The following is a 22,913-nucleotide window of genomic DNA, read 5'->3' as shown; positions in this document are numbered from 1 at the left end:
TTAGCCCTCATGTTGTGCAAAATAAGTACTTGATTTTTTTCTGTGGAAGATAAAAGAAGATATTTTGAGAAATGTCTCAGTGGTTTTAAGTCCATACAATAGAAGTCAATGGTGCGCAATGTTGTTTGTTTACCAACATTCTTCAAAACATCTTTTGTGTTCTGCTGTAAAAAAAAAAGGGTTGGAATGGCATGAGGGTGAGTCAATGATAGAAGAATTTAGATTTTTGGATTAACTTTTTGAGCTACATTAAAAGCTTTTCACATTGGCCATTTTATGTTTTGGTATGTATTTTACGGTCTTTAAATCCATTCCACAAAATTCTAAAGTTTTCCACAACACCAGTGCAGAAGATGCAAAATAACTCCACCTGGGCCTTGTTATAACTGTCAAAACCATCAACATTTAGCCAACCCAACGGACACTGAGCGAACGTGTGGCCGTCTGACATCAAGGGCATAACGGAAGGAAGAAAGAGCGCCAGCAGATCTGACAGTTTGTTATCTAAGCAACATCTGTCACAGATAACACAACGACATGACAGGCCTCTTTATTTTAGCATCCACAGCAAAAAATAAAAGCCCTATGTTGCCCACCTGCACCGAGGTGTGGGTACAACTATAGTGGAGAGCAGGAAATGAAGAGACGATATTGGGGTACAAAAGATGAAAACGGGCAAGACGAACGTTAAAGGGCATCATGGAGAGAGATAGACAGAAAGAGAGCGATAAAAAAGAGAAATAGAGGGGGTAGCAGATGCTGACACTGAGATGCTCTGACACATTTATAGCCCCGGGAGTCACAGCATGTTAGTGCAGTGTGACAGAGAGCAACCTTTAAAGGCCAAACGCTGAGCATCAGCAGCCTCCACTTTCCCCTCACAGCATCCACGCATGCACACACACGCGAACATTTAGAAGAAATGCAGCAGCAGATGCAGTAACTGTGTGTTGCATGTTTGATGACACTCTGTAAACAAGACAATTATTAAAGTGTTCAGCTAGTGACAGTGTGTTAATGAGGCAGGGACTGAGCATCATACTGTTGTGTATCTGTACATATAGGCTGTGAAAGTCCTGCTGTTTTACGACTGCACATGACTAACTGCCTGAATGTATAGCTGTAAGCTTGAATGCTACATTATATATAATGAGAAATCATGATTTCTAGGAAACGTGCAGAGGAACAACGATCAGAGATTTCATAGTGCCACTTTCAGGTCAGAGGTGGTATTACAGTAAACTACTGATGTTGGTTTAAAAACTTAAAAACTAGATCATTATTATTAATCATACTTTATGTTTGGCACTGGGTTTTGCAAATAACTGACCAATAAAAAGTATTTAAAAGTGCTTGTCAACTTTGACAACACAGTATTTCATTATTAACAGGATTTTTTCCATTTCCTGAAAAACTGAATGTGGACAAAAATATGCAATTTATATATTTTTTTGTTTTAGCAAATTCGAACTATTAATAGTTGTTAAAATGCATTTTAATGGCATGCCGAGATGTAATATCAAATATTATATATATTATCAATATATATATACAGTATACAGTATATACTGTACTGTATATACAAGATGCGCCACTGCCATTACAACGAATGGGGAGGAATGCAACGCTCAGTATGGCCGTTCTAGCGAGAAAGTCCCGCCTTCCAATAAAAAGATCCAATCATCAATCAATAAAGACTGACGATTCTCTGGGGCTGGGCTCTTGCCAGCTGAAAAGGTGATTTTTAGCACAATTTAAGCCTAGCAAATCAAAGTTATGGTACAGTCCATATCAGGTTTAATCATTGATCAGAAATATGCTGTTTAATAGTGATTTTTGCCGCCGATTTTAGAAATACCTGCCTTCCACCATTCAAGGAGATAGGACTGTTGACTTGCTAAGATGTAAATAGCTGTCCAAAGGCGTTGCAAACATGGCCGCCGAGTGGCAAAACTTCCGTAAACGGACTTTGGTTATAATTAGTGTTTGATATGAGCTACATGTGTATTGCACTTTCAACATCACAGCTCACCTCTCATAGATGGTCTTCAGAGTGACCTGATCTGAGACTCCATCCGCCTCCTCCAAGAAGAGAATGATCCATGAGGTACGGTACGGCCACTCCTCCGTCAGGTTGATCCAGGACGCCAGCCGGTCCCAGTTAAAGATGATCTGATTGGCTCTGAGAAGACGTCCTATCAAAACATACTACAGTAGGTTATCTCTATATATTTGTGAAATCATCACACTCGTCTTTTACATGCAGTGCGGACGTTTAACAATCAAGGATGTATGTGACTATAATGAGGTGGCGCAGACCTGTGACCGAGACGATGTTGAGCAGTCTCCGCATGGTCTGAGGGCTGATGTCACTAAACCAGTCCTCAGTGACCAGCAGCTTGGTCAGGTCAAAGGACATCTGCCCTGTAACCGTGCGCTGCATCTGTCTTCTGCGGTAGGTGTCCTACAAGACAGCAAGAGGATAAAAGATACAAATAAACTTTAGAAGGCCCACTTGCGATACCTGTGGTTCATTTTGTTTCGACTGAATGTACCTGTGAACTCTCTTGCCTTATAGGGTTATGACAAGAACATTCTGTCACAAGATCGATTCCTTGACTTCACAGCTTACTTTCTCACTTACACACACACAAATGCTGATATACTTATCAACACACACAGCTTCACCCATATTTGCAGTATAATGGCATACTGTTATTGGACACTGATGTCACAGTTAACAATTACATTTGAAACACTGACATGGTCTTAACTTACTACTATGAAAATATCAATATAAACATATTTGTATTAAATATGCATTTATTGTATGATAATACATGTTATAAACAAATTGAACAAAAAAGTAAGAAAAACTCAAGATTCAGTGAAATGGCACTTGTAGTGGACTGTTCTTCTGTGCTGATTCACTGTTGTGTCTGGACAGTTTATCGTGCATGACTGGTTGACTGTTGTCCATGCTGTCATATGGAGGTATGGCTGACCCAGACGTCTGTTCATCTCTATGAGTGTTAACTGGTCCAGTATGAGCACAGTGCAAAGCTGGTCACGAGCTCTGGAGGGTCACAGCTTTAAGTCCACTTTGATGTTTTTAATGCTGAACTTGTGACTTTGCTGCTACTTGAACCACATGGCTATCAATAGTGCGACCCCTTTTTAAACCAGGGCCATTGACGGGTTTTACAAAGTCTAACATAAATTCTGTACTGTATTTGCAGGAGCCTTATGTAATAACACATTTAAATAAATCATAAGTCGGTCTGAAACTGTATTGTCAGATTTTTCTGATGTTCCCTAACATGGCAGTATTGAATCGTTGCAGGTTAAACATTGTCTTCTTAATAGGTTTTCTAAATAACTTAAACATTTACAATACAATACAATACATAAATTTTAAATTATTTTAATGTATTTATTTATTTATTGTTTGTTAATTTATATAATTGACAACAATGTTATAATTTTATAATTATTTCATTACATTTTTAAATTTAATTATTTAATTATTATTTATTTAATTTAAATTATTTTTAATTATTTGAATAAATAAAAATGGATGTAGTTAAATGATTATTTTTTGTTAAATTTTTATTTGCTTAAATAAATATGTATGTAAACTAACTGTTTCAAACGGATTCAAAAGGCAATAGAACACAACTATAAGGAACAATAATAAAGAATAATTGACAGAATATTGTCAAAAAATGTAGATTGAGTGAACATCTATGAAATTCTACGAAATTCATTTAAATAAACAGAAATGAAAGCAGTACACTCATACTAGTAGTTTTTGTAAACAACAAATTAGCCAAATACTTAATAAACACGCAGGAGCAGTGCCCAAATTTTAGGGGGGGGGGGGACTGGGGATCTGGGACCCCCATAAGAGGTAAAAATAGACTTATTGAAGGGGGTAACTATTTTTTGTTATTAATATTAATAACAAATCTAAAATGGGTCCTGCCCCCCCAAAAATGTTGTAAGGGACTCCCCATAAGACATGATTCAATTCGAGCTCTGCACAGGAGTATGGATGATGTTACAGTTTTTGATTGATGGGTATCAAATTCCACTTTGGGCAACGTTTTATACACCTGCCTTAAAGAAAGACATTCCAAACATCCCTGACGCAACCCATTTTCTTTAATCTGACATCATCTTTGCTCCTGGATGCCAAAGCATACCCCTACAGAACCTCTGCTTAACCTCAGAATGTAATGGGATGTAATTTCCCATTAGCCAGAAAGAGGGCAAGCCGTTAACAGGGCCGTCTCCTTTTTTCTTCTTTAACGACCAGGATGAGATGCTCGTAAAACCCGCTAAACAACTTCCCACAACAAAACGTGCAGATCGGGGGCAAAGTCGAGCCGGATCTCCGGCCAAGAAACAGTAGAAGCAAAGCGAGCCGAGTGTGGCCCTGAAATAAAGAGGGGCCAAATAAAGGAGGCAGATAAATCAGGCAAGCAAACAAACAGCCTTCGCAGGGTGAGCAGAGGAGCCACTTAGCCTCCTGCCTCCGTGCCACCGTGCCAGTGCTTTGTCACCGAGACCCACTGCTGCTGCACCCCGTCATTAGGCAATGGCATCTCAGCAGGATGAGTAAACAGACATTAAATCAATTACAGACACTCCTCGGCGACATCTAGGGTCTCTGACAATGAATCCCCCCAAACACACACACATAATAACAAACATACACAAAACATGTTCTAACTCTCTTATAGTCTGATATGTGGAAACACAAATTAGATGGCTTTTAGGAGCAATACGCCTGGTAAAGCAGTTATAAATGTGTAATTAATGAGTTATTAATGAGGTAATAACATAGCCATATGGACTTTGTCGAGCCGCCCAAACTATGTTGATGGGAAACAGTGGGTGCGATGGTTGAATCTTACCCTGCGGTTCAACGCTGTTTTACTGCCCTGTCTTCCCTGCTCCCCCAGACTGTTCTGAGATAACTTCCTGTCCATGTCCTCTTGCCACGCTACAGATGGAGAGAGTCAGATGTTCAGAGGAGGTATGAGAGAAGAAAACCTGTGCTGTTAATCTATATTAAACATGGAGCACCACAGATGCTCAAAGAACAAATTGCGTTTAACATCTACGGATTTTATTTAATATTCTAACTGAATCCCAGTTTACATATTATATATCTTAAAGTGTGATTACCAAAACAAAGGATGCACATTAGGTTTAGTTGATGTGAGGCATCTTTGCCAGCAATATTAGAAATATCTTTCTTCCCCATTCAAGTAGGTAGGACTGTGGTCTTGCTATGACTGAAATAGCTGCCCGGAGGTGTTGAGAACATGGCCGCCGAGTGGCACGACTTCCCTAAACGGACTTTGGGAAAACTATGCAAATTAGGATTCAGTCATAAGAAACATCTCTAGACCGACCTTCAGCATTGAGTTGATCCACATTGGCTGGTGTGGCAACGCAGAGATTCTTAGCGGTGCTGAGGCCACGGCTGTTGAGGAAGACGGGCAGGTGGATGATGTTTCGCATGTAGTCGTGACCATTGATATTGGAGTCGCGCAGCACACTGTTGAGGTTCTGATTTATAGCTTTGATGATGATATGAGGGTCACTGGCGAAGACGGAGATAAAGGGGCCTTTGGAAAAGAGCACTCGAACCTGCAGACATGCGACACGTGGGAATTAATAAAGAGCTTGCTTAAAAATAAAACTTTCGTCATAATTTATTCACCCTGCAAATCCTGTATATGAGTCTTTCTTCAGTGGAACATAAATATTTTGAGAAATGTCTAAGGGTACGTTCATACAGTCACTTTTTAGGATTGACAGCCGTATTTACTCACGGGTGCGAGTCTCGAAATGTCCTGTTCACACACCGTTTAAAGTTGCAGCTTGTATACTGTCTGTTTGAACGAGAAACCGAACTCAAGCCTGTATGGTATTCGCACGCGACGCTTGTAACCATAGTGACGGACGTACACATGAAAGATGGTGCATACTACAGACATTATCGCAATGGATTTAGTGCTATATAGCAAAACTAGGTGCGATTTTATTCGCAAAGAAGTAATAAACAGGCACGGACGGTGGCTGAGACTATTTTTTATACTTTAAACCCTTTTGTTTTAAAACATAGCACTAACGGCTGAGCGCACAATGTGGGTTGCTCCCAGACCGCAAAACTGGTGGGAGCAACTCCGGTGGAGGAGAGTGACTGGATTGAAAATTTATGCATGACGCACAATTCCTATCTTTGTCTCTGTGAATTGCTAGAGCTCACATTGCGAAATGCAGCAACACCCAGATGCGACGAGCAATATGTGTGCAGAAAATAATCGCAATCGCCCTCTGGCGTCTAGGGACGCTTGTGGAATACCACACCATTGCACACCTGTTCGGCGTTGGAAGATCAACAGTCCACAACATTGCTAAAGAGTTCTGCACTGATTCACTCACTACAACCAGTCATTAACGGCGTGAAACTTCTGCACGCGAATACGTCACATGACGTGACAGACAAGCGGTGCGTTCCAAACGGGATATATCGCCCTCCGAAGGGCCCTTCCGAAAAGGGCACACCATACAAAACGTCACTCCAAATAAATAGAAAATGATGTTGTTTTTATCGCTCCTTTTGCCAAGTGAATTTTAAATGGACAAATTAGGAGATACAATTGCGTTTTTCCCTCTAGAGTTTACACAAAGAGATTTACTCTTCGAAGGGAGTAGGGCATAGGGATAATCACTTCGGAATGGAACGCTGGGCTAGTTGTCCAGTACGATTCCGTTCACACAGCAGGGCTTCTCCGCAAATGCGGTTGTGAGTCGCAAAAATTTAATGGTGTGAGTTCGGTTATAGAATACGGTTGTCAAACTCGTAAATAACCGAACTGCGTGTGAACACAACCGTATTAAGAACTCAAATACAGGACTGACAACCGAATTCTGGTGCTGTATGAACGTAGCCTAAGTGGTTTTGTGTCCATACAATGGAAGTCAAAGGGGGGGGGCAATATTGTTTGGCTACCAACATTCCCCAGAATATCTTTTGTGTTCTGAAAGTCGTACAGGTTTGGAATGACATGAGGGTGAATAAAAGATGACAGAATTTTCATTTTTTGAAAATCTATAGGAAAGTAAAATGAATCTGTTTTATCTTAATCGAACACACAGACTCACAATAAACAACAAGCTTTTTTCAATTTTAGGCCACTTTAAAATTAATTTTAATGACTTTATACAAGGTTAATTCTATTAAATTAAATATATTACAGTCTTCTGCCTATAGTTAAAATGATATGTAGAGTATCATGTGTGTCTCCATACACAATCCACTCTGTATACTTAACAGTAAATACACACAAACACAGTAATGCGAACGGGACTTTCCAAACTAATTGGAGAGATTGTAACATGTCCAAGTGTCACAGGATACTGATTTGTACACCGTTTAAAAACTTCAGAATCGCACGCATGTCTGGTTCAGTGTCTGCTGTGAATTATGTGCTTACATTGCATTTCGCCACAGCAACTCAATTGACTCTTGATGGCAACAAAATACACAACTACGTTCGCATCCGTCATTTATCTTATGGAACATCAGCCTTACCAATTGAAACAATATTTAGCTTGAAGGAAAAATTCAATTTGGTAATTCCTATCAAAATGAGAGACAAAAAGATCAGAATTGAAAAGAGATGTGGCTAATTGCGCCACAAAGGAGCCTTTGAGGGACTTTGCGGGCTCTCTGGTAAATGGCAGATTTCATTAGCGGTGAGCAGGCTGCCAACGCAAGAGGATTAGACCCAAATAATGACATTTAGCTAAAGGAAATTCCATTAGTCCAGCTGGGAGAGAAGAATCTCAACATTCTGTGCTGGTCCTACATAGGCTGCAACCTTCTAAGGCAGCAACCTCATAAATTTCTCATTTCTTTCATTTCATTCCAAACCTGTTTTTAAAGAACACAAAAGAAGATATTTTGAAGAATGCTGGTAGCCAAACAACATTGACCCCCATTGACTTCCATTGTATGGACACAAAACCACAGAGACATTTCTCAAAATATCCTCTTTTGTGTTCCAGAGAAGAAAGACGCATACAGGTTTTACATGATGTAAATAATGACTTTTTTTTTTGGATGAACTTTCCATTTAGTTTTTGGAGGCTTAACGTTGGGCCATGCATGGTACCGTAATCCACACACACATACCGTGTCAAGCATCTGTAGCACTTTGTCTTGCTCGCAGGAATCCAGTCCGTCGATTATGACAACAAGTCGAGTCTGATTCTGAGTGAAGCCGTCAATAGTTTTGGCCATTTTAGCCATGAGCTCCACTTCACACTTCAGAACCTGACACAACAAAGAAAACAATTGAATCAACAAAATAACACTGTCAGTATTACGCGTTTATTATTCAAGTGAAAAGTCATTTTTGTCCACATTGAAAAAAACAATGTATAATATCTAGCTTTGCATGGTACAATTGGACTACTAAGATTTCACTGGGGGGCGGGGCCTGTGCATGACACACCATAAATAAATATTACACAACAGATTGAATATCTTTCGAGGCTGGCACACTGCCATTTACACAACTGACTAAACCTAAACCTGAAGATTGTGTTACATTCTACAGAAAAACCGAAAACGTTGTATGTATGAATGCCCCTATCATCTCACCTTCATAAATCCCTCGCTCTTCAGTTTGTGCATGCTATTGGCAGCATTGTGCAGTCTTCTCCTTTGGGAGTGAAGCACAGAGTCAGTCACCTGCCACCAGGTCCGACAGTTCAGAAGCACAGCCAGACCCACCACACTGGCCATGGCGATCAGAGCCGCGTTTACCGTGAGGTTCTCCGCATCCACCTTAAAGATGGCCAGCAGGGTCATGCCAGTGATCAAACAGCCCAACGTCAACACAAACAGCACGAAGGAAGGCACGCAGCATGTTTTCTTCCACTTCTTTCCTGTGAAATAAATGTTTAAAAAACAAATTAATTAAATTAAGATCAAGTTTAATTTAATACATTTTACAAAAAAGTGAATTGCGTAGATGCTGAAGAAAATGATGTTTATGTGATGGTAAATAAGTGTGATGCTAAAACGATGTTTATGAAAGGCTCAGAGGCTCTTAAATGGCATGAGACGTGTTTAAAGCAGCTGTAAAACAATCAGCCGATAAACATGCACCTGTGACCGCACGTCAACGGGATTTTATATTAATGCACCACGTTGCCTAGCAACCGTAATCGGCTTACAGTTTGGTTAATGAACTTTTTTATAATGATTATCACATTAAACCGTTTTTCAGAGTATTAAATTTAATTTTAGGTCTCGCAAGGTGAGCACGATTCCGTTTAAACTTTTTTATTATTCCTCATATTCTCCATTTTCTGTAATTAATTCTGCCCCCGCTGCTTTATGCACTTTACCGAAACTTTGTTTCTTGTAAATAAGTTGAATGTTGATGTTCAAAACAGCAATTTAAAATACCCTTAAACAAAAATAAAATAATAATATTAATAATACAAAAACAATATTATTAATATACAATAATAACAACTAAAAATATTATTTCAACTGGATAACTTTTATTTTTCTGAAAAAAGTCATACTGCATTTATTACAGACATACCTTGAGTTTCATCGTTCTTAAAGACCCTGAAAAGTCTGGTGGCCAGGAAGCCAAACTCTCTCTCGCATGCGTCGGACAGCGTGGCTATCATCTCAGCCATAGACGTCTCCCCTCCCACACTCGACAGACGGTTATAGTCCGTGAACAGAAACCTGTGCAGATGGAGAACAAAAAAAGACTGACCGAGTGATCCTCACACATGTGCGTGTTTCAACACAATGCGTAGGTAATCAAAGATGTGAAAACAATATTCCCAACAGCTCTCTATCATTCCTCTAAACTATTATTTAATGTTTTTTCTCTTATAATGGACAAATTAAAGACGCCGTAACAGACTTTTTTATGGAACGACAGGTGAAAAATGTCTCTATTACCAGACAGATTGCTAAACTTGGGTTTAACGGTTGTTGTGAAATTTTACTCTCGTCTCTGTGACATTACTAGGCCTTTAAAACTTTATAAAATAAAGCAGAAGAAAACAGACAGATTCTTGTAGTTTAATAGATTTTTCTTATGTGACATAGGAATGATGTGTTTGTGCTTCTCACTTTAAAACAGTCTCCAAGCATCTTTTAGGGTCAGGGCATGTGTCTACGTTAGTGTCTTGCTAAAATCTCTAACAGCACTCAGGCTCTGTACCTGACGGGCAGAGCCTTGGTGGTCTGTTCCGGAAGCTCGGGGGGATTGACGAACATGAGTTTCAACAGCAGCTCTAGGTAACCGATGTGACGGGCCAACCTGGTGCTAAGCCCCCAGGCCCAGCTCCAACTCTCCCCTGCTTTTCTCCCACCAAAGTACACCAACACTATATACAACAAACAAATGTATGATAAGCCATAGAAGACACACTAGATTCTGAAGTACAATGCTGCACTCTGGTGGGCAAAATTATATCAACAGCCCATCAACAATTTATTGTTATCATATGTACATAATAATTACCACAGCGATAATATACAGTAGTGGCCAAAAGTTATATCCAACTTCCAACCTCTTTATTCAGATATTTTATTTAAGATGTATTAAAAATGTTGTATCTGTGTTGCATTGGTGTGTTTGGAATATAAACTGAAGCTCAGCTTGGAGAAGAATTTAAGAAGGCATGGCAAAAAAAGTACAACACATGTGAAAAGTTTATAAAGACGGCCCAGGAAAATGACTATAAAATTGTACACCAGAAAGGTTCAACAAATATTAATAACAGATACAATTGTAATCAATGTATGCTTTATTTTGTATGAACTTGTCTTTTTCTATGCATTTTCGTATATTAAAATAAAGTAATTTTGTCCAATAAATTCTCTTAAAGTTAAGTGTTTTGTCCATTTTGTACCATACAGTTGCACAACTTATGCTGTAACAATGTTTGTTAGTATTAACCTGTTATGTACATATAAATATGTAAATTGTGAAAACTTTACAAAGATTTATGTCAAAATCAGCATAATGTGATTGTATGAGTCCTTTGATGTGTACAGTTATCACATCCAATTTCACTGTATTTCAAGGTTTCACGACATCATTAAATATTCCTTTAACCTGTCTAATGACCTTATTATACCTGAATAATGTAGATAAAGGTTATAGAATATCAAAGTAAAACAGCATATCATAAAACATCTTTATCAGATTAATCCATGTTCTTTATTTGACATTCTTGCATCTCAAACACCCGAGTAAACCTCACATTTTTCCACCTCTACATTTAATTTACTGTTTGTATATAGTCCGTTTCCATGTTTTGCTTTCTAATTTGCATTTGTGATTTATTGTTTCACGTAGATATATTCCTTACAGATTTGTATGTTTAGGATACAGCTTCGTATTTATTTTGTACTTTTTTTATATAGAACATTTTTAGTTGATTGTCTTTACATTTACATATTGATATCTGTATACGCTCAATGGGAACTGAAACTCATGCCCTTGGCACTACTAATGCAATGCTGTACCAACTGAGCAATAGGAACACTGTTAAATCACATCTCCAAGGCTGTTATTATGTGTTATGCTTGGCCTGTAATGAGAAGAATGCCTGTATGATTTGATAAAAAGGACGAGAGAACCTTACCGAAGAAGATGTACAGTAGAGTGAGCAGGCTAAATGCAACAGCGATGGCCAGCTTCAGATCAACAGTGAAACCCAGAACCAGAGCCACAGATCCACACATCAGCAGAGTCAACACCACCACCAACCACGAAAACTGGAACAATGGCTCCACCTGCTGCCCTGCAAATGTTTTCATCTCATCTGAAGAAGAGAAGGCACATACCGTACAATCAGATCACATTTGGAATGTCACAATGGACCTTCAGGTCTTTATATGTGTCCCGTACCCTCCAGTTTCTTTAGCAGGAAGGACTTTCCGCTGCCCCACTGGGCGTAGAGTCCCACGCAGATGGGGGGCTGCATGGTGGGCTCGCTCAAGATGTCCGCCAGAGCGCTGCTGTACAGGTCGTAGCCCAACATGTCCCCATCACACTCAGAGGGAGACAGGTGCTCTGTAGAGGACGACAGTTACAGATACCTCAGAGATGTTTTAAGTATTTGTTTTACTCTGTTTGTTTAAAAGAACACTCACTGGCTCCGAATATTTGAGTGAGGATGCTCTTCTGATGGGTGCAGTCAATGTTGTAGGGGGTCTCGCCCTCTTTGTTGGGCCGGTAGAGTAGGCGGCCATCTTTAGGGTTCCTCAGAAGGAGCTCGGCAAGCTTACGGCTTCTCCCACGAATGGCAATATGCAAAGCTGTGTCTCCTTTCTGAAAAGACAATATAGTATGTGACTTTTAAAGGGGTCATATGGCCCGAACACGTGTTTTTCTGTGTCTTTGGTGTGTTATAAGTTTCCCATGCATGTATTATAAGACACGTAAAATTGCAAAAATTAAAGTGTCGGAAAAAAGATGCATTCTATCTAAAAGCGAATGCTCACCCAGACCTGCCTGAAACGCCTCGTGTAACCACACCCCCACAAATCTACATCAGTTCGTGGTATGAGTTGACTAAGACCGCCCAAATGTATACGCAAGTCAGTACTGTCAGTACAACTGTTTTGGAACCTGATGTTCCAAATATGGTAAGAGGTGTTGCATTTCCGTCACATGTTTGCAGTAATCGACCAATCACTATGCACTGGTTAACTGGCCAATCATAGCACACCTCGCTTTTCAGAGCGATGAGCTTTGAAATCCGCGCGTTTCAGAGAGGCGGGGCAAAGAGGAGTTACAAACATGCACTGTATGTGGAAGATACAGCGTTTTTGAACCTTAAATCGTGTATACACATTGCATTACATCTAAAACAAATGGTAATATTTGTTTTAGCCCTGTCATATGATCCCTTTAAAATCACTTTATAAATGACCTACATGCTTATCAGAAAAAAATGCGTGTTTGCACATATTGCACACTAGGACTTTGGGCAACCTGGCTTATGGTCCTATCTCGACTACTGTTCCCCCTTTCTCATCCCATATCATTTCTTTAGCATATCTACACTTTTCTATCAAATAAAGCTATAATGGTCAAAATATAACTAAAAAGTGAATACGTGAAAAGTGAAGGACTTTATTCACACCCCACACTCTATCAGTGTGACAATCACGGACAATTCAACACTAGAAACTTTATTTCCACTTGAACATGTCACTTTATTTCTACTTGCACTACCTACTATAGTGTGAAAATGTTAAATGTTATTTTTTTATTGCAAATTATTTCATAATTTCATTCAGGCCCCTTATATTTCATTACACGTTTTTTTCTATTAATTAGCATTTTCCCTGCTAGTTTTACCTTACTGTGTAATGTATTCTTTACATTATTTTATTGTATTTTACTATATATGCAAAATGTTTGTTGCCCTTCCATCCTGTTCTCGTGAGAAGTAAATCAAGTCATTTCTTTGGACCTAGTACACATGACAATAAGGATCTTGAATGTTGAATCATTTACCTTGTCCACTGCCGACACCTTGGCACCTTTGTCTAAAAGAACCTCCACAATTTCAATATTTCTCATCTTGGTGGCTTTGATGAGAGGAGTCTCTGCATCCTAACACAAACAGATACAACACAAATACATAAACGAGCCGAAGGTCCTGAGGCTTTGATTACTGATTATTACAACCGTCTAAATTTCATACTAAGTGCATTTTAACCCTTCCATGCATGAATCACGATGCAATGTTTCCAGATCTTGAATACTGCAAAGAAAACAAGTTCGTATTTATACAGTATTTAAACGACACAATGCCAAAGCTTTTACGTGTCTTAGGATCAACTGTAAATATATGATGAAACAAGCCTGATTTCTATAGCAACTTTCATGCATCTTTGCGATCTCACTCTCATTCACATTGCTATTGGGTGACTTTATGTCATTCTTGCGATTTCTGTTGAAATTGCCATAATACATGAAAATAAGCGGATTAAAGGCAAAACTAGACTAGTCTCTTTATTTTTTCAGCAGCTGTATATGCAAGAAATGCTGTTGTCAATAGCTGTCCAATGCAGCACCTTCTATACATGTAAGGGTTACGCTCAAAACAGCTTTATTATGTGAACATACACAGCGAGTTTTCCACAAAGTCACTGTACATTTTCAAGGTCATGTGTTTAAATGTTACCTTAGTGTAGGCCTCTGTGTCCGGGTTGCACTGCAGAATGTCTCGTACCATCGTTGCGTTGCCTTTCTCCACTGCCCAGTACAGGGCGGTTTTACCGTCCTATAATGAAAAGCCAGTGATTAAGATGAGTCTGGGTCATCATGACATCTACTTCCTTAATCAAATGAGGATTAATAATGCCTTTTTAATATGAGGTTAAAAGGGACATTAAACAAAGAGGCTGTTCTGTATATACTGGAACTGGGATGGTGTGTTGATGGATACAGGAGATTGAAATAAAGAGCGAAGGAGATGTTTTTACCTGGCCTTTGACATCAATATCAGCGTATTTATTAAGCAAAGCTCGGACGATCTCCACGTGGCCTCCTCTGACAGCTCCTATCAGCACGGTATCACCGCTCTGAGACACACATCAGAATAAAAAAAATCCAGGAATACTACTTAAAACTAACTTGAACAGTCAAGCTGTGCATTTACCCGATCAGGGATGTTAACATATGTGCCTGCGTCCAGTAGGTCTTGCACAATCTCAGTGTAGCCCTCAATGGCAGCATTCATGAGCGCTGTGTTGCCGTCTTTATCAGTCATATTCATGTTAGGATTCCTCTTCAGAATCTCCTTCACCACCTCGGTGAAGCCACCACGAACAGCCACTATTAGCACCGTCATTGAGTTCTGACAAGAGGAAATTTCGTTATTTTGTGGTTATGCTATGTTTAACACACTTGAGAAATGTTGTTGTGACATCAAAAGGGTGTGAAATCTAACAAAGACGTATAACCTTTATAAGCATGTGTCTGTTTTTCACTTCACCTACTAGCATGTGGGTCTATAGACAAACTAAAAAAAACTCAAGTATATAGGGGAATGTGTTCTGTGCCACCTTTACTTCTCATCCAGGCAAAGAGAAATGACATGAAAGATCAAATAAACTAATTCAATTTTCGTCTAACATATGGTTATAATTTTGTGAGATTGTGGTATTTGTATGGTAACAAACTGTACTGTACTGTAACAAAATGGGAGAAACATTTAAAATGCTTATAGGCCCTTTTCACATGACGTCACGCATCTTCCGTTCTGCCGCGAAGCAGTGTATTGTTACTTCCGCTAGCCCCTCAGAATGGAGTTTACCAAGTCCCTTGGGCACAGCTGCCGCAAATACATCTAGATGATGTACAACATCTTGCAGACACATTTTCGCTTACGACAAGATCAAAGCTAGAGAAAGGATACAAATTCTTCGTTGAACAGTACCTGTTAGATTATGAAGGTAAGCGTTTTGTTTTCTTTTTGTGTTAGCGAATGTGCTAGGATAAGTACTTGAATACGTGTTCTGTCAGTTTTTTTTCACTGTTTTTAAATTCCAGCGCGACGGCAAAACGGAAGTTCTTCTTCTTCTTGTTTGTTGCAAGACGGATGTTATGATTATGGTGGACCACTAGTGCACATGACAACGAAATAAAATATAAAATATATAAAAAGCAAATATAAGTTCACAACACAACGCAATCAAGCCACAACACAACGGAATCGAGTCACAACACAACGGAATCGAGTCACAACACAACGGAATCGAGTCACAACACAACGGAATCGAGTCACAACACAACGGAAATGCTCCCGACCACTAGGGGGCACTTTCGGCATGACAAATTAGGTCATGCCGGGTAGGAGGTGCGCGTTTTTCTGGGGGTTGTTTTAGTGGTTTTGGTAGCCTGTTTTGCTTGTGTAAAGCATTTAAAAGGAAAGTGTGGTCTACTGTGGAACAACTGAATGTCAATGGCAAACAATCTCATATGAACAAATTTGCACAGCGCTTTTGAATGCTTGATTTTGATTGGCTAGTCATGACATTCTAATGTATGTTATGGCCCTTTCACCAGACTTGGCAGTTGGACAGAGTTGCTGCTTTGCTGCTGTCTCTCATAGTGAAAATGTCTCTGGGCAGACGTTTAAGGTCACTAACCAGCCTGAAGTTGATGTATATTCATTTTTGCGGTAATGACTAATACTAATGACGCTCATTTTAGGCACAGTTTATTATGACATTTTGCGCGTATCGTGTATTTTAACTTGCAAATCAACCCACTCTTTATTTAAATCTCTGTATTTGTCTTCTTTTTGTTAGGTCATATAACTTCGGGAATTCCATTATTAAAACTATGTTCTCCGTGTTTTGAGCTCACTAAAATGTTGATAGGTTAAAGCTAGCATGGATGCCGTTCACAAAAAGAGCGCTTGCGAAGAGCCGGGCCAGTGGAAGGATTTTCGGCACCGCTTGCGCACCACCTCCGTGCCGCCAACGAAACCCTCGCGTTTTGCAGCTTACCGCATGTCTCCCACTGAAATTGAGCTATAGACATTCACGACTGCCGCTCAAAACTAATAACAGAGGATAATCCCGGTGCTTCGAATCACCGTTACACAAACATCATATATACTGTAAATACACCATAAGATTATATATTTGCATTGCATTGTCGCCTATTTGCATTGACATTCTGCCTTAACAACCAGCATATGAGTTAACCTCCGCTGCTTCAATATAGCTAGCCTACATAATTTGGATTGAAAGAATGAATTCCAAAACCTCCACTGACATACCCGGGTATCGTAGACTCGTGGAGTTTTTTTTAACTGTGCATATGTGTTTAAATGATTTTAAATGCTAGAAACTGTATTGTGAGCTATACATTGGTCGTATTTACAATAGGCTAAGCGTTTAAATGAAATGATTTCTTTAGCGTTGAAATTAAACAATTAAATGAAAATATGTTTTTCATGCTTTGCTTCTATTGTGTGTATATGAATTGAAATAATCAAGACTTTAAATGACTACGGCCAAAAACGATTTAATCAAAAATTAAACGATGAGCATTGAAAGGAAAATATTTTGTTTTTTTATTTTATTTTATTACTTATTTTCTTTGGTAAATGCAGAACAACAAACAGCAATGATGTGCATTAAAAACAACGTTTTTTCCTTGATTACACCATCTTTAGCTAAATATTGTCAAACGGAATACGGAAATAAATGGCTGTGTTCACATTTATTTATGATTGTATGCATTATTTAACCTTTGGTTTAACCTTTGGTTAAATAATTTATATTTACCATGCCATTTATATTTGCCTTAATTTATATTTACCATGGCCACCTGCGACTGACATTATTAATTTACTTGAAACGATGAGGAACAAGACAGGAAAAATTTGAGAAAATCTGACAAAATACAAATGAATAAGCTATTATTGGGTTATTATTATACAGATGTTTTTAAATGACAAACACGGCTGTTTTCAAGGAAAATACACGTTTTTTTATTTACAAATGCAAATTATTTACAAAAAACACACAGCAGCAGGTGCAATTACAACGAAACGTTTTCCTTCAAGAAAAAGGATAGCCATCTTAAGATAAATATTGTCAATCGAAAATAAAAGCTATAGTTTACGCTGTGTGTGTGTGTGTGTGTGTAAGGGTACAGAAGAAAATACAGTCTTGTTTTAAACATGGCTAAGCAATCAAATTTCGATCCAGCAATCAAAACACGTTGTATTTTTTATATTATTTTGATTAAAGTACTTTTCAACTTTAAAGGTCTTTGCACATACAGTCCGAAATTGTCGTATGCGTTTTTTCGTATTTGGCTCTCGTTTGTACTGTGTCTCTGAATGGTTAAAAAAGGCCACTCAAAATGCTTGACGGTTGCGAAAAAGGCAGAAAATCGAACCCGGTCCGAATTTTTTTATGACTGACGAAAATATCGGAGGCAGTGTGTAAATGTGATTGACACAACGTGAGGTTGTATTTATTTTTTAACGCGCGGAAATTTCGGACGCAAATTTCGGACTCAATGTGCAATGGGCTTAAGTCTGCATTTAGATACAGACAATGCCACAGTCTCCTATCTCAGTTTCAGTGAGCAAGCTCTGTACTTAAGTCTGCATTCGTTTTTTTACTGTTACGAATAATTGATTACTCTATTAAATATTGTTTTCATTACCAATTTATTTAACCTTTATTACGCATGCATAACCTCTAAAACAATTAACGCACAACCAAGTGTAAAAAAACGTGAGCATTGCGGTTTTATGACTAACGAAACGGGAATATAATGCAAGCTTGCTCATCTATATCAGTAAATAGATCAATAGATTTGTTGGTTTAGCAGAAAGTCCAGTCGTCATCAGTAATTTAATGTGTTAATTTGTATAGTGGTCTGAAGCAGTCGTGTGCTCTTTTCTGACTAGAATCCGCTCCAGTTGAAAGAAAAAGTCTTAGAACATTTGTCCTCGGCTTTAATATTCAGCGTGAAAATCCTTAATTCTCTCCCGGATCTCTCTCCCGCTGCGGACTGCACTGAACCAAGCACGGAAGTGCCGAATGTGTCCATTAAAATATAGAACAATAATAAGAACTTTGGTGCCCCCTAGTGGTCGGGAGCATTTCCGTTGTGTTGTAGCTTTATTCCGTTGTGTTGTGGCTTTATTCCGTTGTGTTGTGACTCGATTCCGTTGTGTTGTAGCTTGATTGCGTTGTGTTGTGAACTTATACAGTATTTGCTTTTTAAATTTCGTTGTCATGTGCACTAGTAGGCCACCGCATATGATACACTGCTTTGCGAAAAGGTGGAAGTTAAGTTACGTCATTGTGAAAAGGGCCTATTGCATAAATGTAATTTTTCATGAATAGTTTTCCAGAGGATAATACATTTTATTCCACACATGAAACATTTCTTTACAATTTAACAAATATCCTAAACATCACATGAAATTAAAAGTGCATACCGCTCCCTCCTGATCCACATTGGCCCCGTTCTCCAGCAGATGCATCACACAGTCATAATGGCCTTTCCTGGCTGCCCAGATCAGAGGTGTGGTGCCGTACTGACAATGAAGAAATCAAACATGATGAAAGATTATGAAAATTATTTTTCTGGAATAAAATGAATAGTTACAGCTCTAAATCTGATTGGAAGTTGATGTATAAAGGCTTATACTATGTAAAATATGTATTCTGTAAACACACCCATGTGCAACAATAAATATTTCATAGAACAACTTCGTTCTTGGCAAATGTTAACAGCCTACAAATTAGCAAATTTTCTATTTTACCATGACATAATTGTTCATGTAATTTGTGAATATTATAAGTCATATGCTGCGTCCCAATTCGCATATTATCTGTCCTAAATAGTATTCGAAAATAGAATTAGTATGTCTCAAATCGTAGTATGTTGAAAAGAGTATTCCAAAGATTCCCGGATGGTCTACTACTTCTGGTAGAAATTCCAAGTGCAGAATGATGCACACTCTAATGGCTAATAAGTAGGCGGAGTTTAGTGAAGCTCCACAGCATTAATAAATTAAATAACTGATGCGTCACTAAATTCATAAATATAACTATAGAGTTAACATTACATATGAAACAATAAATGAATAAATAATTAAATGGAAAGAAAAGCTGTATTTTGATGTGTGTTACAGTTAATGGTCACATTGTCATCTAGGCAACATCGGCCACTTCCGTTTCCTGTTAGTATATCCCACTCCCAGTGCGTGCATATTGTTTTGCTACACACTAAATTGTATATACTTTTCCATAACAAAAACAGTACATACTTTTAGTGCATAGTATAAGTAGGCGAATTGGGACGCAGCAATATAATTTAATCAAATCAAAACAAATGCCATGAAAGCCTGAGCTAGAGTGATTTTACAACACTTAACAATATGTAGTTAACCCTATAATTAGGGTAAACACTGTAATGTATGTATATTCATAGTAAATCATATTGCTGTTGTTGGTATTTAGCGATAAGCGACAAAATCACTGTGATGATAATTAAAACTATGTCAGTTTAAGTTGATCAAGACGCCTCTAACATATAAAGGAGCAATGTAGAGGATTTAGTGGCATCTAGTGGTGAAGTTGCGAATTGCAACCAACGGCTCACTCCACCCCTCACTACTATGGTGGCTGACACAGGACAAAGATGTTGTCACCTTTTGCTTCTTTGCCGAAGGAGATTACGTATTTACGATTCGCGCTCTGTAGAGCACTTTGTCCGTTTAGGGCTACTGTAGAAACAAGTGAATTTCATGCAAGTGGACCCGCGGCGCATATAGATAGAAATTGCTCATTCTAAGGTAATAAAAACATAACGCTTCATTATGTAAGGTCTTTATACACCTCTGAAGACATAGTTATGTATATTTTATTGCATTTCTGTCAATACAGCCTCCACAAAATTACATACTGGACATTTAACTTAGCCTGGGACAAGGCTTAAGTGCAGGAAACCGCCCCTTAGTGTTTTGACTATTCATCGGTTTTATGTGGAAAATGTTGATTTGGCTTTTCAGTTCTCTGTCTTTGTTTATGAATCAGGTAGCAGCTCAAGTCAGCATTTTTTTCAGATGAGAATGATAAGGCACCTTGTCGGAACAGTTGACTTTGGCTCCGTGCAGAAGCAGCTGCTGAACTATCTCTGCATGACCTCTTCCAGCTGCCCAGATGATGGGGTAGACGCTGTACTGCTGGGACATACGCAGATCAATTACACACCACAGACAACACTCCCAAACACCGCAGGGCCGCTTTTCTGCCCATGTTTCTGAATGGACAGCTGGGGCCACATGGCAAACATCATTTTCTATCAAGTAGAACAAATCTCTGACGCAGGAAGAGGATTAAATCTGCGGACCTGTCCGGTGATGTTTGGGTTGGCTCCTTTCTCCAGCAGTAGACGTGCCACCTCCACACGACCCTTATAAGCAGCCCACGTGAGCGCGCTCCATCCCCCCTACGCAAAACACATTCCAAGGTTTGTATATTTCCATGTGCTGTTCGTCATAATCTCACAGGCACAAGATTGAGGATAAACACATTTTCCCCTGAGTCAGGGGAGGACTACATGTGGAGAGGTCTCTCGTCGTGTATATTATTATAATATGCAGCTGCCTAGACAGTATGGGCATCCATTTTGAATGTCTTGAATGTCTGAATGTGTGCATGGTGCCCCAAAAAATGCTGTCTAGGTTGGTTAAATACATTTTGATATGCAGCTTTAGAGAATACATCATCACGTGACATGACAGACATTACCACAATTTGGAAAAATATATCCAGGAGCTGCCAGGAAAGCAGAACTTAAATATAATGTATCACATGTTCCAGTAGAGCAGGGATTAAAGTAACAAAAGGGCTGGGAAGGTAACGAACAAACAGTTTCAATTCCACACATTAAAGAAAAACTGGTTAAATTCACAATATTATGTTTTCAAGGAGGTAAAAAATAAAATAAAAAGGGAAAAATTATATATTTGGCTCTTACCATATCTCTGTGCTCCACATTGGCATTGTTCTCCAACAACTCCTTCACCACCTCAGTATGTCCTTCCTTAGCAGCGGAAATCAACGCTGTCCAGCAATCCTGAGATAAGAAAAATGTTTATTTCTATACAGGACAGATAAAATTCCATGAAAGTTTTGTCTTCAGAGGAACTTTAAAACATACCAGCTGGTCATACCAGGTGGTCATAATGAAGATTCTTCAGTTTATCTGAGAGGTTTTATAATATGCTCTGCACCGTCTGTTAGTTTGAGGAGCTAAAGGTGTGTGTATGTGCATGTAAATGTAGTCATCTAGTAATTTACAAAATGACAGTACAGGGTGCCAATTATATAGTCTACATGGTCCACCCATACCTATGAAAACATGCAGACAGTTAGAAAAGGGCACCTCACTGGTACAACCTTGACCTCGAAGAATCATAATTGTAAATGTTAAATATACAGTATGTATTAAAGGGGTCATATGGTGCGAACACGTGTTTTTCTGTGTCTTTGGTGTGTCATAAGCTGCCCATGCATGTATTAGACACGTAAAATTGCAAAAATTAAAGTGTGGGAACAAAAGATGCATTCTATCTAAAAGCGAATGCTCACCCAGACCTGCCTGAAACGCCTCGTGAAACCACACCCCCACAAATCGTGTTCGTGGTATGAGTTGACTAAGACCGCCAAAATGTACACGCAAGTAAGGTGGGCGTACCTGTCAGTACAACTGCTTTGGAACCTGATGTTCCAAATATGGTAAGAGGCGTTACATTTCCGTCACACGCTTGCAGTATTTGACCAATCACTACGCACTGGTTAACTGGCCAATCATAGCACACCTCGCTTTTCAGAGCGATACAGAGAAGATACAAACATGGACGCTGTGTGGAAAATACAGCGTTTTAACCTTAAATCGTGTATACACATTGCATTACATATAAAACAAACGATAATATTCGTTTTAGCCCTGTCATATGACCCCTTTAAAAAGATAATAGCAAAGTATACAGCTTTGTTTCGGGGGTGAGGCAAAATCACTGGCCGGGTAAAATAGTGTTATGAACCTGTTCACATTAAAATGGTGAAGCATTAAAATACCAAAGAATGCCCAGTCGTTAAAATAGCGAAAAATGATTGGTCATTATAATAACAAAGATTAATTGGCCATTTAAAGTACGATTGGATGTTAAAACAGCAAAGTATGATTGGGTGTTAAAATAAAGAAATATGATTGGACATAAAATAACAAAGTATGACTGGACATCAAAATAACGAAGTATGACTACGTTAACATAAC

The 22,913-nt window shown here is 38.8% G+C and overlaps 1 protein-coding gene across 4 annotated transcripts in view; it reads right to left on the bottom strand.

The window, feature by feature from the left end:
* The window catches only part of kidins220a (kinase D-interacting substrate 220a), a 55,293-nt gene that overhangs the window by 28,318 nt on the left and 4,062 nt on the right, over positions 1 to 22,913 (bottom strand). For all 4 annotated transcript variants that reach the window (XM_057343538.1, XM_057343540.1, XM_057343541.1 and 1 more), the window contains exons 4-22: positions 21,612 to 21,710; positions 20,982 to 21,080; positions 20,713 to 20,811; positions 19,063 to 19,161; positions 14,746 to 14,943; positions 14,570 to 14,668; positions 14,269 to 14,367; positions 13,596 to 13,694; positions 12,224 to 12,401; positions 11,979 to 12,143; positions 11,713 to 11,892; positions 10,281 to 10,446; positions 9,642 to 9,793; positions 8,687 to 8,973; positions 8,216 to 8,356; positions 5,424 to 5,661; positions 4,920 to 5,008; positions 2,320 to 2,464; positions 2,033 to 2,195 (exon numbers count right to left, since the gene is read on the bottom strand). In XM_057343538.1, the coding sequence (XP_057199521.1) occupies positions 2,033 to 2,195; positions 2,320 to 2,464; positions 4,920 to 5,008; positions 5,424 to 5,661; positions 8,216 to 8,356; positions 8,687 to 8,973; positions 9,642 to 9,793; positions 10,281 to 10,446; positions 11,713 to 11,892; positions 11,979 to 12,143; positions 12,224 to 12,401; positions 13,596 to 13,694; positions 14,269 to 14,367; positions 14,570 to 14,668; positions 14,746 to 14,943; positions 19,063 to 19,161; positions 20,713 to 20,811; positions 20,982 to 21,080; positions 21,612 to 21,710 (2,795 nt within the window). The remainder of the gene's footprint in view (positions 1 to 2,032; positions 2,196 to 2,319; positions 2,465 to 4,919; positions 5,009 to 5,423; positions 5,662 to 8,215; positions 8,357 to 8,686; positions 8,974 to 9,641; positions 9,794 to 10,280; positions 10,447 to 11,712; positions 11,893 to 11,978; positions 12,144 to 12,223; positions 12,402 to 13,595; positions 13,695 to 14,268; positions 14,368 to 14,569; positions 14,669 to 14,745; positions 14,944 to 19,062; positions 19,162 to 20,712; positions 20,812 to 20,981; positions 21,081 to 21,611; positions 21,711 to 22,913) is intronic.

The sequence above is a fragment of the Triplophysa rosa genome, linkage group LG10 (assembly GCF_024868665.1).
Source record: "Triplophysa rosa linkage group LG10, Trosa_1v2, whole genome shotgun sequence".
NCBI lineage: Eukaryota > Metazoa > Chordata > Actinopteri > Cypriniformes > Nemacheilidae > Triplophysa > Triplophysa rosa.
This window is presented reverse-complemented; position numbering and strand designations above follow the sequence as displayed.